We start from the raw sequence: 15273 nt of genomic DNA, 5'->3' as shown, positions 1-15273 counted from the left end.
ACACCCCACCGCCCCCGACACCACCCTCTGTCCAGCCAACCCTGGCTAGCACTGCACCCCCGTCCACCTCTCCCCCACCATCTGACTCCCCATGCGCCCATGCCCGTCGACCACCCCTCCCTCCAAACACTGGGGCAGTTGGACTGCCACCAACAATAAGACTGCTGCTGCCTTTGTGGGGTAAGTCTCCAAATAGCACTCGTACACAGACAGACACAACGTTTTGACAAGTTCCTGCTCTGCCCTGTGCAGGACAATGCTAAAGAGAATATCTGGTGAAGGTAGGGTTTAGGGTTCACCCCTATGTAGAACTCCAGGAAAAGTGTTGGGGAAGAGAGAGAGATGGCGGGAAGTCAGTCATTTAGAGACGGTGCCTAGGCTCCCATTGATGTCCAGGACTGTTCTCTGCAGCATTTCCGTGAGCCCATTGTAAACAAAAGACGCAATCAGGGTTGAACAGCTGTTTAATGTAATTTTTCTAATGGGACCTCGAGTTCTCCTTTGGACAATCCAAAATTCGAATAATTATCTGTGGACACAAAAAGATCCCATACAAACGAACTGAAACAGTTGGTGGTGATGGGAGAAACAAAAGGGCCATCAAAATCAGAAGTGAAACCTTTCTGCACACAGCAAGATCACAGGATAGGATGGCATATTACTGTGGGAAACAAAAATTATTGTTGCAAGCAAAGGTCACTATCAGATACTGGCTGAACTCCATCAGAGCCATCCAGGGTTTCCAAAATTAAGATGTTGGCAAGATGCTATGGCTGGTAGGGTAGCCAGGATTGGATACAGACATAGCCATGTTGGTGGGGCAGTGTCCATAGTGCCAACAAGGACAAAACTTACCATTAGCAACTCCCCCACATTCATGGGAATAGCCGGATAAACTCTGGACTCGGCTACATGTTAACTATGCTAGTCCTTCATGGGCTGGTTCATGTGGAACGACAATGGTGGATGTGCATGGAATTCATTCATCAGACTTGGGGATGACGAGAGAAAAACTGAGAGCATCTTTTGGAATGCACAGACTCCCAGAGCTGTTGGTCATAGAGTTGTAGAGATGTACAGCATGGAAACAGTCCCTTCGGTCAAACTTGTCAATGCCGACCAGATATCCCAACCCAATCTAGTCCCACCTGCCAGCACCCGGCCCATATCCCTCCAAACCCTTCCTATTCATTTACCCATCCAGATGTCTTTTAAATGTTGCAATTGTACCAGCCTCTACCACTTCCTCTGGCAGCTCATTCCATACATGTACCACCCTGTGTGTGAAAACGTTTCCCCTCAGGTCTCTTTTATACTTTTCCCCTCTCACCCTAAACATATGCCCTCTAGTTCTGAACTCCCCCATGCCAGAGAAAAGACTTTGCTGAAAATGTGTTGCTGGAAAAGCGCAGCAGGTCAGGCAGCATCCAAGGAACAGGAGAATCGACATTTCAGGTATAAGCCCTTCTTCAGCCCTTCCTGAAGAAGGCCTTATGCCCGAAACGTCGATTCTCCTGTTCCTTGGATGCTGCCTGACCTGCTGCACTTTTCCAGCAACACATTTTCAGCTCTGATCTCCAGCATCTGCAGTCCTCACTTTCTCCCCAGAGAAAAGACTTTGTCTATTTATCCTATCCATGCCCTTCATGGTTTTATAAATCTCGGTAAGGTCACCCCTCAGCCTCCAACACACCAGGGAAAACAGCCCCAGCCTGTTCAGCCGCTCCCTATAGCTCAAATCCTCCAACCCTGGCAACATCCTTGTAAATCTTTTCTGAACCCTTTCAAGTTTCACAACATCTTTCCGATAGGAAGGAGGCCAGAACTGCATGCAATATTCCAACAGTGGCCTAACCAATGTCCTGCACAGCTGCAACATAACCTCCCAGCTCTGTACTCAATACTCTGACCAATAAAGGAAAGCAGATCAAATGCCTTCTTCACTATCCTATCTATCCACTTTCAAGGAGCTATGAACCTGCACTCCAAGATCTCTTTGTTCAGCAACACTCCCTAGGACCTTACCATTAAGTGTATAAGTCCTGCTAAGATTTGCTTTCCTAAAATGCAGCACCTCGCATTTATCTAAATTAAATTTCATTTGCCACTTCTCAGCCCATTGGCCCATCTGATCAAGATCCCGTTGTAATCTGAGGTAACCTTCTTCGCTGTCCACTACACCTCCAATTTTGGTGTCATCTGCAAATTTACTAACTATACCTCTTATGCTCCATCCAAATCATTTATATAAATGATGAAAAGTATTGGACCCATCACGATCCTTGTGGCCCTCCACTGGTCACAGGCCTCTAGTCTGAAAAACAATCCAATACGACCACCCTCTGTCTTCTACCTTTCAGCCAGTTCTGTATCCAAATGGCTCATTTTCCCGGTATCCCCTTTCCACCCTAAACCTATGCCCTCTAGTTCGGGACCCTCCCACCCCAGAGAAAAGACTTTGATATGAGATCTAACCTTCCAGCAAGGAATTTGAGTATTTCCTAAAGTCAAATGGCATTTCTCGTGTAAGGACAGCTCCATACCATCCATCATCCAATGGTCTTGTGGAAAGAGCAATCCACTCGATACCAAACTGTCCCAATTCCTGTTTGATCATAGGAACAACTCTCACGTACACACACGAAGAGCTCCAACAGAATTGTTAATGGGCAGAACACTTCACATTAGGTTAAAACTGATCATCCCAGACTTGAGGAGCAGGGGACGATGAAACAGCATCAGGAAAACCAATGCTGTACCCAAAGACTCCTCTAAGCTAGTTAGGCAGTTTACTTCAGGGGATAAAGTTTGGTATTGAAACCAAAGAAATGGCCCTGCAAGGATAAGAGGCATGGTCAACAGGAGGTCAAATCCCATGCTGTATATGATTCACATAGGAGAGGGACCTAAACAAGCATGTAGACCACATGAAAGCTGCAACCTCACATACCGGTAGCAACAAAACATACCCAGCCACTCAGAACATCTGTCAAGGCTGTCAGAACCCGTAGGTTCTCCCCTCTATTGAGCATCGAAGAAATCTCTGAGGATGAGATAGACAGGATGGACGTCACAGCCTTGATGTCATCACTGCCCAAAAAATAAAGTTTTTTTTTCCGAGATGCTCCAAGCACAAGACATAGACTATAGTCCAGTAAACACCACCAGTATTTGAGGCAGAGTCGGAAGAGCTGGACTTGGTGCGAAAAGCACTCTGGAGAAGCTACAGCAAAAAAAAACAGGCCTACGTCCCCAGATTAGAGGGGGAGTGATGGTAATGACTGGAACACGGTCAGCCAGGCAGACCTCACAGAACATGAGTTCCCTGATTACGGTTGTTAATCTGATTCATTTCAGGGAGTTCTGATTGACAGATTAAAAACAGTTTCTGTTGACTTTTGGAGCCATCTCTGGGCTAGCTGGATCAGTGTCATACTCTGTTTATGTTACTAATGGGTGACTTGGTGATGGGATACTGGCCTTCATTAAATTACTTAAAGATTAGCCAGGTGGTTGACTGCGAGAATAAAGGTCTTGGGAGATGGGAGGGTCAAAGGCAGATGAAATTTAACGCTGGTAAATGTGAAGTGATGCACTTTGGAAGAAGTAACAAAACAAGAGAGTATTTAATGAATGGCAATGCAACGGAAAGCTCAGAGGAATAGAGGGATCTTGGGATATTTGTCCAGAAATCCCTGAAGGTGGCAGGGTACATTAATATGATAGTCGGGAGGTGACGGGTCAATAGAATATTCACTGAACTATTAATCCAGAGACTCGGGTTCCAGGCACACAGGTTCAAATCTGGCCATCACAGATGGCCAAAAATTGAATCCAGAACATGTCTGGAATTAATAGTCTATTGGTGACCATGAAACCATTGTCAATTGTTGGAAAAAAAACATCTGGTTCACTAATGTTCTTTAGGAAATCTTCCATCCTTACCTGGTCTGGCCTACATGTGACTCCAGACCGACAGTGATGTGGTTGACACTTAAATACCATCTGCGGCAATCAGAGATGAGCAATAAATGATGGCCTGGCCAGTAATGCCTACATCCAATGAATGGATGAAAAAGAAAATGGATTATAAAAACAGGGAGGTTATGATGGAGCCGCATAGAACTTTGGTTAGACACAGCCGCAGTACTGTGTGAAATTCTAGTTTCCACCTGTACTATTATACTGGAAGGGATGCAGAGAAGATTCACCAGGATATTGCTTGGGATGGAGCACTTTAGCTATGAAAAGAGGCTTGATATGTTTAGATTGTCTTCTTTGGAGTACAGAAAGTTGAGGGGGACTTTGATCGAGGTGTATAAGAGAGAGACATACAGAATCATTCAGCATAGAAACAGGCACTTCGACCCACCATATCCATACCAATCGCAATCACCAAACTATACTAATCCCATTGACCCAAACTGGCATTTTAAATGCTCAGGGAATACAAACCCAACCTCTCCAGTCTCTCCTTATAATTCAGATTTTTCATCTGAAGGAACATCTAAAGAAAATCTTCTTCTCCTCTCCAGTGTAATCATGTCCTTCCAATTATGTTGCAACTAGGACTGCAAACAGCATTCCATTTTTGGCCTAACCAATGCTCTATGAAGCTGCAAAAGTCTTCTGTGCTCCTATAATTTCTGCCCTGGCTAATGAAGGCAAGCATCTCATATGCCTTCATCGCCCCTTGTCTACAAGTATCTTCAGGGATCAATGGACTTGTACACCAGGGTTCCTCAATCCTCCCGAGGGACCACCATTCATTATGTAAATCCTTCCCTTATTAGATCTCACAAAATGCATCACCTCACACTTATCAGGATTAAATTTCATCAAGTATTGCTCTACCAATTTACCAGCTCATCAATATCAGACTGTAACCTGAGACCATCATTGTCACTATCAACAAGTTCTCCAATTTTCACGTCACCAGCAAACTTACTAATTAAACCTTCTACATTTGCATCCATGTCATTTATAAGATTATAAGAGTATAGACAAGTTGAGTAGAAAGCATCTGTTTCTCTTACTCAACGGGTCAATTACCAACGGGTAATCTGAGGAGGCCCTCTTGTGTCCCTACCCCTTGATCAGGAGGCCCAGGTTCAAATCCCAACTGCTCTACAGGTGTAGTAACATCCCTGAACACACTGTTTGTGAAAAATAAGTTAAATTTAAAAATATTTACAAGAGAGTATAATTTTAAGGTAAAAGTTAGGAGATTTTGAGGAATTTGAGGATTTTCAAATTGAGTGGCATCTGTGATGCAGGGGATCTTTGGAGATTGTTGAAATGGATCACATAATAGGTATTACTGGCTGCAGAATGTTGTGAATGCTTCAATCGTGTCTTTTGCACTGCTGTGCTGAGATCCCCCATTACTAAGGATGGGGATATTTGTGAAACTACCTCCTCCAGTGAATTGTTTACTCATTCACCACCATTCACAAGTGGATGTTTGAGGATTGCAGAATTTAGGTCTGATCCATTGATTGCAGAACTGCTTAGCTCTGTCTCTCACTTGTTGTGTATCCATTTCGCTCGCATCTGTCCTATGTTGCAACTTCACCAGGGTTGATACTTTATTTTCAGGTTTGCCTAGTGCTGCTCCTAACATGCCTTCATTCACTTTTTACTGAATACAGATTGATCCCCTGGCTTGATGGCAGTAGTAGAGCTGAGGACATGTCAGGCCTTATGACATTGCAAATTGTGTTGGAGTACGACTCTGCTCCTGCTGATGGTCCATAGTGCCTCATGGATGTCTTGAATTGCTAGATCTGTTTGAAACTATTTAGCATGGTGATACCATCATATACCATGATGAAAGTTATTCTCAATGTGCAGGGAGAACTTTGTCTCCACTGTATTGTGCTCATTCTTACCAATACTGACAAGGAGAGATGCATCTCCTTGTGGGATGGTTGGTGAGGATTTCATCACCTCCTACTACAGTCCCAGACTAGCAGCAATGCCCTTGACGACTCGACCAATTCATCAGTAGCAGTGGTGCCAAGTCACTCTTAGTGATGGATATTGGAATACCTTAACTAAAGTACATCACATACACTTGCCACCCTCAGTGCTTCTTCCAGTTACTGTTCAACATGAAGGAACGCTGATTCAATGGACAAGGACAAGCAGTATTTTGCAATCAGTAGGTTTGCTTGCTCATGACTGATCTGATGCCATAAGATTTTCTGCCACTACAAGTTAATTTTGAAGATTCTCAGTATAATTCCATCCCTACTGTTTGCCACTGTGCCACCACTTCTGTTCTTCATGAGACAGTATAGATCCAAGGATGATAATTGTGTTTCTGGGACATTGTATGGCATGATTCCACAAGAATGACCATGTGAGGCTATTGTTTGACTAGTATATATGACAGATCTCCCATTTTGGCACACAAATGTCGTTAAGAAGGACTGTGCAGAATCAACAGGACTGTGTTTGGTGTTGTCATTGCCAGTGTCTTACTAGATGCCAGTCGATACTTACAGTTTTATTCATTTTTTGGCAAATTATAGTGGTAGATAAAACTGGCTTATTTAGGCATTTCAGAGCACAGTTAGGAGTCAATTGCATTGCTATGGTTCTAGAGTCAGTGTAGGGTATGAATAGCAGATTTCTAAGTATATTAGTGAACCAGATGGATTTTTCAGTTTCATAGAGTCACAGAGATGTACAGCATGGAAACAGACCATCCAGATATCCCAAACCAATCTAGTCCCACCTGCCAGCACCTGGTCCATATCCCTCCAAACCCTTCCTATTCATATACCCATCCAAATGCCTCTTAAATGTTGCAATTGTATCAGCCTCCACCTCTTCCTCTGGCAGCTCATTCCATACCCGTACCATCCTATGTGTGAAAAGGTTGTCCTGTAGGTCTCTTTTCTATCTTTTCCCTTCTCACCCTAAACCTATGCCCTCTAGTGCTGGACTCCCTGACCCCAAGGAAAAGACTTTGCCTATTTACCCTATCCATGCCCCTCATAATTTTATAAACCTCTATAAGGTCACCCCTCAGCCTCCAACGCTCCAAGGAAAACAGCCCCAGCCTGTTCAGCCTCTCCCTATAGCTCAAATCCTCCAACCCTGGCAACATCTTTGTAAATCTTTTCTGAACCCTTTCAAGTTTCACAACATCTTTTCGATAGAAGGAGACCAGAATTTCACCCAATATTCCAACAGCGGCCTAACCAATGTCCTGTACAGCCGCAACATAACCTCCCAACTCCTGTACTCAATATTCTGACCAATAAAGGTGTCATCTGCAAACTTACTAACTGTACCTCTTCTGCTCGCATCCAAATCATTTATGTAAATGACAAAAAGTAGAGGATCCTGCACACCGATCCTTGTGGCATTCCAATGGTCACAGGTCTCCAGTTTATAAAACAACCCTCCACCACCACCCTCTGTCTTCTACTTTGAGCCAGTTCTGTATCCAAATGGCTAGTTCTCCCTGTATTCCATAAGATCTAACCTTGCTAATCAGTCTCCCATGGGGAACCTTGTTGAACACCTTACTGAAGTCCATCTTTAGACTTTTAATGCCAGATTTGTATTGAATTCCACCCAGAATTTGAACCCAGATCCTAGCTGGGTCACTAGTTTACTAGTCCAGTGATAACTGGATGGCGTAGAACCATGTTATCACTGCATGTTTCCATTCAATAATGTTTCATCAAATCAGAAAGGTTATCTCTGCATTTTTCTCCTCAGATGCTGTCACACATGTTGAGTATCTGCACAATGTAATGTTTTTATTTCAGGTTGCCAGCATGGGCTGCTGGCTTTTTCATTCATGACCCAATTACTGAATGAATTTTTAAAAACATATTCTTCAAGAAAGGTAATTTGGTAAACAGTACTATTTGCTAAAAGTTGATAAAATATCATGAATGACACTATAAAACTGTGCTATCCTGTCATTCACAGTCAATGATCTTGGTTTGGAGTAGTTTGGAGTTTTTATGTTTCTTCTTTAGTCAAGCAATTAATGCTTCATGAAAATTTAATTGTCTACTTATTTTTGGTATTTTCATGAAATATCCGTATTATAAAATTTTAGTAATTGTTACATACCATCAGAAAGTTTTCATTGTCCCAGGTAATAACAATATCAAAACCTTGTTGTTTAACAACTAATTTGATTTCGGTTTCCACAGGATGGATTTGTATTTGATTTCCATGGTATGGTACGTTGATGGGTCTGTAATCATAAAGAATTGTTAGACTAATGAAACAACATTAAGCACTGGCAACATGCATGAGATTTTTAAAATGTATTACTTGATTAATTTTTTAAAATTCTAAAACTATGAAGACATTTTTGTTGGAATTCCTCTAACACATATATGCATTTTCATGTTTTTCCTACCTCCTTTGTATTTTCTCTAAATTTGATGTACATTTAGCAATTGAGCAGGCAATCAAATGGCAAGGTGAGTTTCTCCCTGGACAGCAACAAGTTGCCAATTAAGGAGGATTATAGCTTCTTAAATGTCTTATTAATTCCACAACGTGCGTCATTAATGTTTAACTTATCTTACCAAACTCACCAAACAAGCTAGATGTCAAGAAATCTCAATATGAGCATCAAAGCAGATAGCAGGTGACTTCAGCTTGCCACTGGCTGCAATCAGCTTCCATGTTGTGCAGCATCTCAGAGCATGTTCCACTGGTACAAAATGTACGCACCCTTCATCCATAGGTATTGGCAATTGACATCTGTCAACTTGTCACAACTGCCACAACTGCCAGCAGTGGTAGTAGAATCATACATTAGGGACATTCAAGCAATTCTTGGATAAGCACATGAAAGATAGTAAAGTGAAAAGTTTGCAGATTCATTTTATCTTAGAGTAGGATAAAAGGTTGGCACATTAAGGGCCAAAGTGCCTTAATGTGCCAACTGTTCTATGTTCTATGTCATTGGATGTGTCCGATGCACGTGCACGTCACTCAGGAAGCATAGACATGCACTGCAGGGTGCACTGACAACTAGCATTGAAAGGCTACAGCAGGGACACTCGTGGGCAGAAACAGGCACCCACCTCACAGATTGAAACAGAATGCATCTCAGGGCTGCTCACTTGTTCTCTTAGTACTTGCTACCTTAGTGTCAACTTGCATTCTTGCAGCATTCATGCTGTGCCTGTTAGCACATTGTCAGTATTGTCATATGAGCTCTTTTGTACATACACATAGGCAGGCTACTTGCCATGCTTGTAATTGGGAATCTATTTGGGGCGGGGTTATATATCTAGATGTGCAGCACATCTGATCATCAGTTTAACATCTACAGATGTGCCAGCTGCCTGCACAGCAAATGCACTTACAACAGAAACACAGAAATATAGAAAATAAGTGCAGGAGTAGGCCATTTGATCCTTCAAACCTGCACCACCATTCAATACGACCATGGCTGATCATGCAGACTCATTATCCCATTCCCACCCTTTCCCCATACCCCTTGATCTCTTTAGCCGCAAGGGTTATATCCAGCTCCCTCTTGAATATAGCTAATGAACTGATCCCAACAGCTTCCTGTGAGAGAGAATTCCACAGGTTCACAACTGCGTGAAAAAATTCTTCCTCCTCTCATTACAGAATGGAACACCCCTTATTTTTAGACTATGACCCCTTGTTCACGACATCCCCATCATCGGGAACATTCCTCCTACATTTACCCTGTTCAGTCCCATCAGGAGTTGATATGCTTTTATGAGCTTTCCCCTCATTCTTCTAAATTCAGGCTAATACAAGCTCAGTCGACCCAGTCTTTCCACATAGGTCAGTCCTGCCATCCTGGGAATCATTCTGGTGAATCTTTGTTGCACTCATTCAATAGCAAGAATGTTCTTCCCCAGACTAGGAGACAAAAACTGCACGCATACTCAAGGTGTGGCCTCACCATGGCCCTGTATAACTGCAGCAAGATATCCTTACTCCGATATCAAATCCTCTCACTATGAAGGAGAACATATCATTAGCTTTCCTCACTGTCTGCTGCACCTACAATGCCAACCTTCAGCACTTGTACCACTGTGAAACCCAGATCTCCTTGTACCTCACCTTTTCCTTAACTGCCATCACTCAGGTAATAATCTGCCTTCCTGGTTTTTGTGACAAAAGTGGATAATCTCACATTTATCCACATTATATTGCATTTTCCAAGGATTTGCCCACTTAGCCAGTTTGTCCAAGTCACCCTACAGCCTCTTAGCATCCACCTCACAGCACACAATGCCATCCAGCTTAGTTAAACCTGCAAATTTGGAGATACGGCATTCAATTCCTTCGTCCAAATCATTAATGTATATTGTGAGCATCTGAGGTCCCAGCACTGAACCCTGCAGACTGCACTTTGAAAAGGACCCATTCATTCCAACTCTGTGTCCTGCCTGCCAACCAATTCTCCATTTAAGTCAATACATTACCTCCGATACCTTGAGCTTTAATTTTACTTACTAATCTCTTAAATGGAACGTTGTCAAAAGCCTTTTGAAAGCCCAGATATACAACATCTATTGATTCACCATTATCACCATTATTGGTCACATTCTCAAAAAACTCCTAAAGATTTGTCAAGCAAGATTTCCCTTTAGTGAATGCATGCTGACTCCTATCAATTCTCTCACCACTTTCCAAATGCTCAGTTATTACATCCTTAATGATTGATTCCAGCATTTTCCCCACCACCAATGTCAGGCTAATTGGCCTATACTTTGCCATTTTCCCTCTCCCTCCTACTTTAAAGTGTTGAGTTACATTAGCTATCCTGGAGATCATTGAAACTCTTCCAGAGTCTACAGAGTGTTGGAAAATGATCACCAAAGCATCCGTTATTTCTAGTGCCATTCCTTAAGTACTAAAGGATGCAGAGCATCAGGCCCTTGGGGTTTATCAGGTTTTAATCCCATCAGTATCCCCAATTCCATTTCCTGACTAATAAGGATTTCCTTCAGTTACTCCTTCATGCTAGATCCTCCATCCTCCAGAAGACTCCTTAAGATTATTTGTGTCCTCCTTAGTGAAGACAGATCCTAGGTATTTGTTCAACTGGTCTGCCATCTTAGTTGTCCATTATGAATTCACCTGCTCTAACTGCAAGGAACCTACATTTGTCTTCACCAATCTTTTTCTTGTCATATATCTACAGAAACCCTTGCAGTCAGCTTTTGTGTTTTCCACTAGCTTACTTTCACATTCTATCTTCTCTTTTTGAATTAAACCCTTGATTATCCTCTGCTGAATTTTAAATTTCTCCCAGTCCTTGGGTTTGCTGCTTTTTCTGGCCAATTTATATGCCTCCTCTAAGGCTTTAACACTGTTCTTGATTTCTTTTGTTTGCCATGGTTGAGCCACCTTCCCTATTTTACTCTTATGGCAGACAGGAATGCACAAATACTGCTGCATCACACTTAGAACACCCACTTCACCTCTGCTTTTAAAATAAGAAAAAGTTAGGGTCTGGGCTACCTTCTTAAAATATTTTGACAGGGGTCTGGCCTGGTCCATAACAGCTCCTTAACCAGCAACACTAACCCACCTCTCTTTCCTTTCTATCAGTGTTCCCTGAAAATTGAATAATCCTGGATATTGAGTTCCCATCTTTGGTCACTCTGAAGCCAGGTCTCTGTGATCCCAATTACATTATAACTATTAATAACAGTTTGCACAGTTAATTCACTTCTCATGTATTCAGCCAAGTGGTCATGCCAGATACTGAGTGTGGGCTAGCCAGTGAAGGGGAAGAGGGACAACTGCTGGTGAGGGAGTACAAATATTATCAGTTAAGGCAAAGTCCACATATAGTCAGTCATCAGCTTGGGATGCTCACTATCAGGATATCCATTCAAGTGCAGCCCAAGGAGTGGTCAACAGTAAAGTCTGGTCAAGTCAGGGTAGTTACCTATTAACAGTCATGGAGCTGCAAAGATAATGGTCAGGAGTCTGGTCAGTCATAGAATCCCTACATGATCACAGAATCTCTACCAGGTGGAAACAGTACATTTTATCCAATAGGTTCACACACCGACCCTCTGAAGAGCATCCCACGGAGACCCATTCCTCTTCCCTATACTCTATATTTTCCATGGCTAATGCACCTAACCTACACACTCCTGAACACTATAGGCAATTTAGCATGGCCAATTCACCTAACTAGCATATCTTTGGACTATGGGAGGAAATTGGAGCACCTGGAGGAAACCCACACAGATATGGCGAGAACATGCAAACTCCACACAGAAACTCGTCCAAGGCTAGAATCGACCCAGAGCCTGCCTCTGAGGCAGCTGAGCCACCATGCCCTTGGGTTTATCGGGTTTTAATCCCATCAGTATCCCCAGTCATGTTCAGGATCCGCTTGTAAAAGTTGTTCAAAGGGTGGGGTGAATACCATCGAGAGGTTAGTCCAGCAATCGTTAAGGAAGGGTGCAAGGCACTACCCATAGGGTTGAAGGGAAATCAGTGGGGAAATCAAGGCTGGGAAAGAAATGCATAGACATTTCTGGAAGTAGGAACAAGAACGATGATGGGGAGTACTCAAGGTGTATGGGGACTCTGTGCAACAGCATGAAAGGGCATGGTAAACTACGGGAAGAAGGAGTATTTTGGAATTGACTACCACAGTGGAGTGTAGAAGAACAGGGTGGGCAACATCAAGGTATAATGTCAGGGTTATTTGGGCAGGGAAAACAGTGGTGCTTTCACAATATGGAGCAATCTGAGGTTGGGAGAAGCGTCAGTATAGTGTACAGTGTGTGCCCTATGCCTTGCATGCCATGCTGTACAAAATTGGAGCAGGCAATGAGGCAATCTGGTAAATGTTGAGGACACAAAGGAACAGGAGCAGTTGGTTGAGGTAAAGGATGAGGACACTGAGCTGGAAGTATCTGTTCTTGTGGGTGATAGAGCTTAGTTGCTTTGTGCTCTACAAGACAGATAGGACCTGATTAACAACCAGTTCCAGTAGATGCTACCCGAGAAAGTAATTGTGGACTGTCAAAGTTATGATGCCAGCTTTTGATTTCAAACAATTTATGGCATGAAATTGGCATTAGCGTGTTATAAACGACAGCTTGCTTAAACGGAATATGGTGAGCAAATCTGGGAATGATGTGTGATAAAATAGAGCTGAAATAGGATGTGAGGGACACCATGGGGTGGGCTAGGCAGTTAGTGAGGTGCATTTGGTAAGATACAGGGAGAAATCACATGAGGCCTTGTGGTGAGAATCACTCCAAAACATTCAATGCAATTGACACTGCCAAAAAAAAAATGAGATTAAGCCCTTTGTATCTCCTTTTAACATTTTAACAATGGTTAATTTCTTTCCATTTCAGATTTTTAGGAAGAATTAAGTTAATGGCCTGGTCACTTGACAGTTCACACTTAAATCTGCTTATCCAACCAGATGTGTGGCTTACGTTTGGCAGAAAGGTCATCAGTGAATAGAAACAGTTGTTCTCAATGGCTTTGCAGTCATTATTGTGGTTCAGGCTCAATTGATTACAATCTTGACTCTGAGTCAGAGGATTTTGATCCAAGTCATATTCTAGGACTTGAGCACAACAAGTCTAGCTTGACACTCTAGTATGGCACCAACGAATGCTGTAGTTCAGAAATGCTGTCCTTCCAATGCAATAGTAAACTAACACAATATCTGCCCTCGGAAAACATGCTACAGCACTATTTAAAAAAAAACTTAAGTTATCCTTAATATTAAGACCAATATTGATATGTCAATCAACATCATAAAAAAAACTGGTCATTATCACATAGCTGTGTGTATCTGGCTGCTACATTTCTTACATTAGAAGTGTGACCACACCTTAAAAGTATTTCACTGGCTGCAGATTATTTTAGCACATCAGGAGTTATGAAAGATGCTACATTATAGATAATTTTTTTATTTCTCGTACACATTGAGGTGCTGTATTATCCAACAATTCTCATGAAGTCTGCACAAAGGTCTCATTAGCAACAAACAGTGCTGCATCCCAAGGGAACACAAACAAGCTGCCTGTTTTTATAATTTGTTAATGCCTAATTCATACCATGATGTGGAGATGCAAGTGTTGGACAGGGCTGGACAACACCAGGACTTAAAAGAAGTTCTGGGATTTACATATTAATGAACCAAAACCTTCAAACCATTCAAAAAATGAAAGACTTGACAGTAATCTAGGTTTGTTCAATATCTTATTTCAGTTGCATGACACTGATTTTTTGCTATAAATTCTATGTCTTATGATCCTGCACCACAGCTACCTGATGAAGGAACAGTGGTCCGAAAGCTAGTACTTCCAAACGAGCCTGTTGGACTATGACCTGGTGTTGTGTGACTTTCAACTTAATTCATACCATTAACTACTTGAAAAGCACCAGAGTTACACCGACATAACAGCACTGAAAGGGTGAATGAACTGTCTCAATTATCTAACTGAAACTTATTAAAACTTAATCAAAAACAGAAATTGCTGGAAAATGTCACCAAGTCTGGCAACATCTGTACGTTAGGTCCAGTAACCCTTCTTCCACAGATGCTGCCAGGCCTACTGAGATTTTCTAGCAATTTCTGTTTTTGTTTAAGAAATGTCACCAGGTCTGGCAGCATCTGTACAGCGAAATCAGAATTAAACATTTAGGGTCCAGTGACCCTTCTTCCACAGCTGCTGGCAGACCTGCTGAGATTTTCCAGCAATTTCTGTTTTTGCTTCAGATTTCCAGCATCTGTAGGTCTGTTAAATTTTTTGTCTTATTAAAACTTACCCCTCTTCATTCACTGTAATATCTCCATTCTCAATCTTAACCATCGTACTAATGATCTGGATTATGATTCTTGAAATCTTTCCATCAATCTTTCTACGAAGTTGAATATTGAAATCTCCAAAACAATCGCTCGCAAATATATAGTTGCATGTTGCGTTGATGACAAATAATGCATTGTCAAAGGTATGGAAATGATCAGCCCCCCAAGTATAACATGTTCCTTCTTTCGGATCTGTGCAGGAAATAATTTTGTATTATTGTCAAAACAAAACTTTAATTGGTAGAACACGTTGCAAATTTCAAACACTATAATATTTCAAATTAATTTCAAATGAATCAATGTCATCAAAATGAGATTTAATTGGTTATTCATACATATGTTTCTCCATTCTAGTGAGAATCTAGGAGAATCAATGGAATCACAAAATGATTTAATACATAGGGAGGCCTCTCTTGTCTGTTCTGGCTCTCTCCAAG

General features: G+C 42.0%; 1 protein-coding gene across 1 annotated transcript in view; it reads right to left on the bottom strand.

The window, feature by feature from the left end:
* The window catches only part of LOC122558127 (mucin-6-like), a 187827-nt gene that overhangs the window by 129242 nt on the left and 43312 nt on the right, over positions 1-15273 (bottom strand). Inside the window, exons 4-5 of the mRNA XM_043706446.1 lie at positions 14797-15028; positions 8101-8227 (exon numbers count right to left, since the gene is read on the bottom strand). Coding sequence (XP_043562381.1) covers positions 8101-8227; positions 14797-15028 — 359 coding nt within the window. The remainder of the gene's footprint in view (positions 1-8100; positions 8228-14796; positions 15029-15273) is intronic.

The sequence above is a fragment of the Chiloscyllium plagiosum genome, chromosome 16 (assembly GCF_004010195.1).
Source record: "Chiloscyllium plagiosum isolate BGI_BamShark_2017 chromosome 16, ASM401019v2, whole genome shotgun sequence".
Lineage (NCBI taxonomy): Eukaryota > Metazoa > Chordata > Chondrichthyes > Orectolobiformes > Hemiscylliidae > Chiloscyllium > Chiloscyllium plagiosum.
This window is presented reverse-complemented; position numbering and strand designations above follow the sequence as displayed.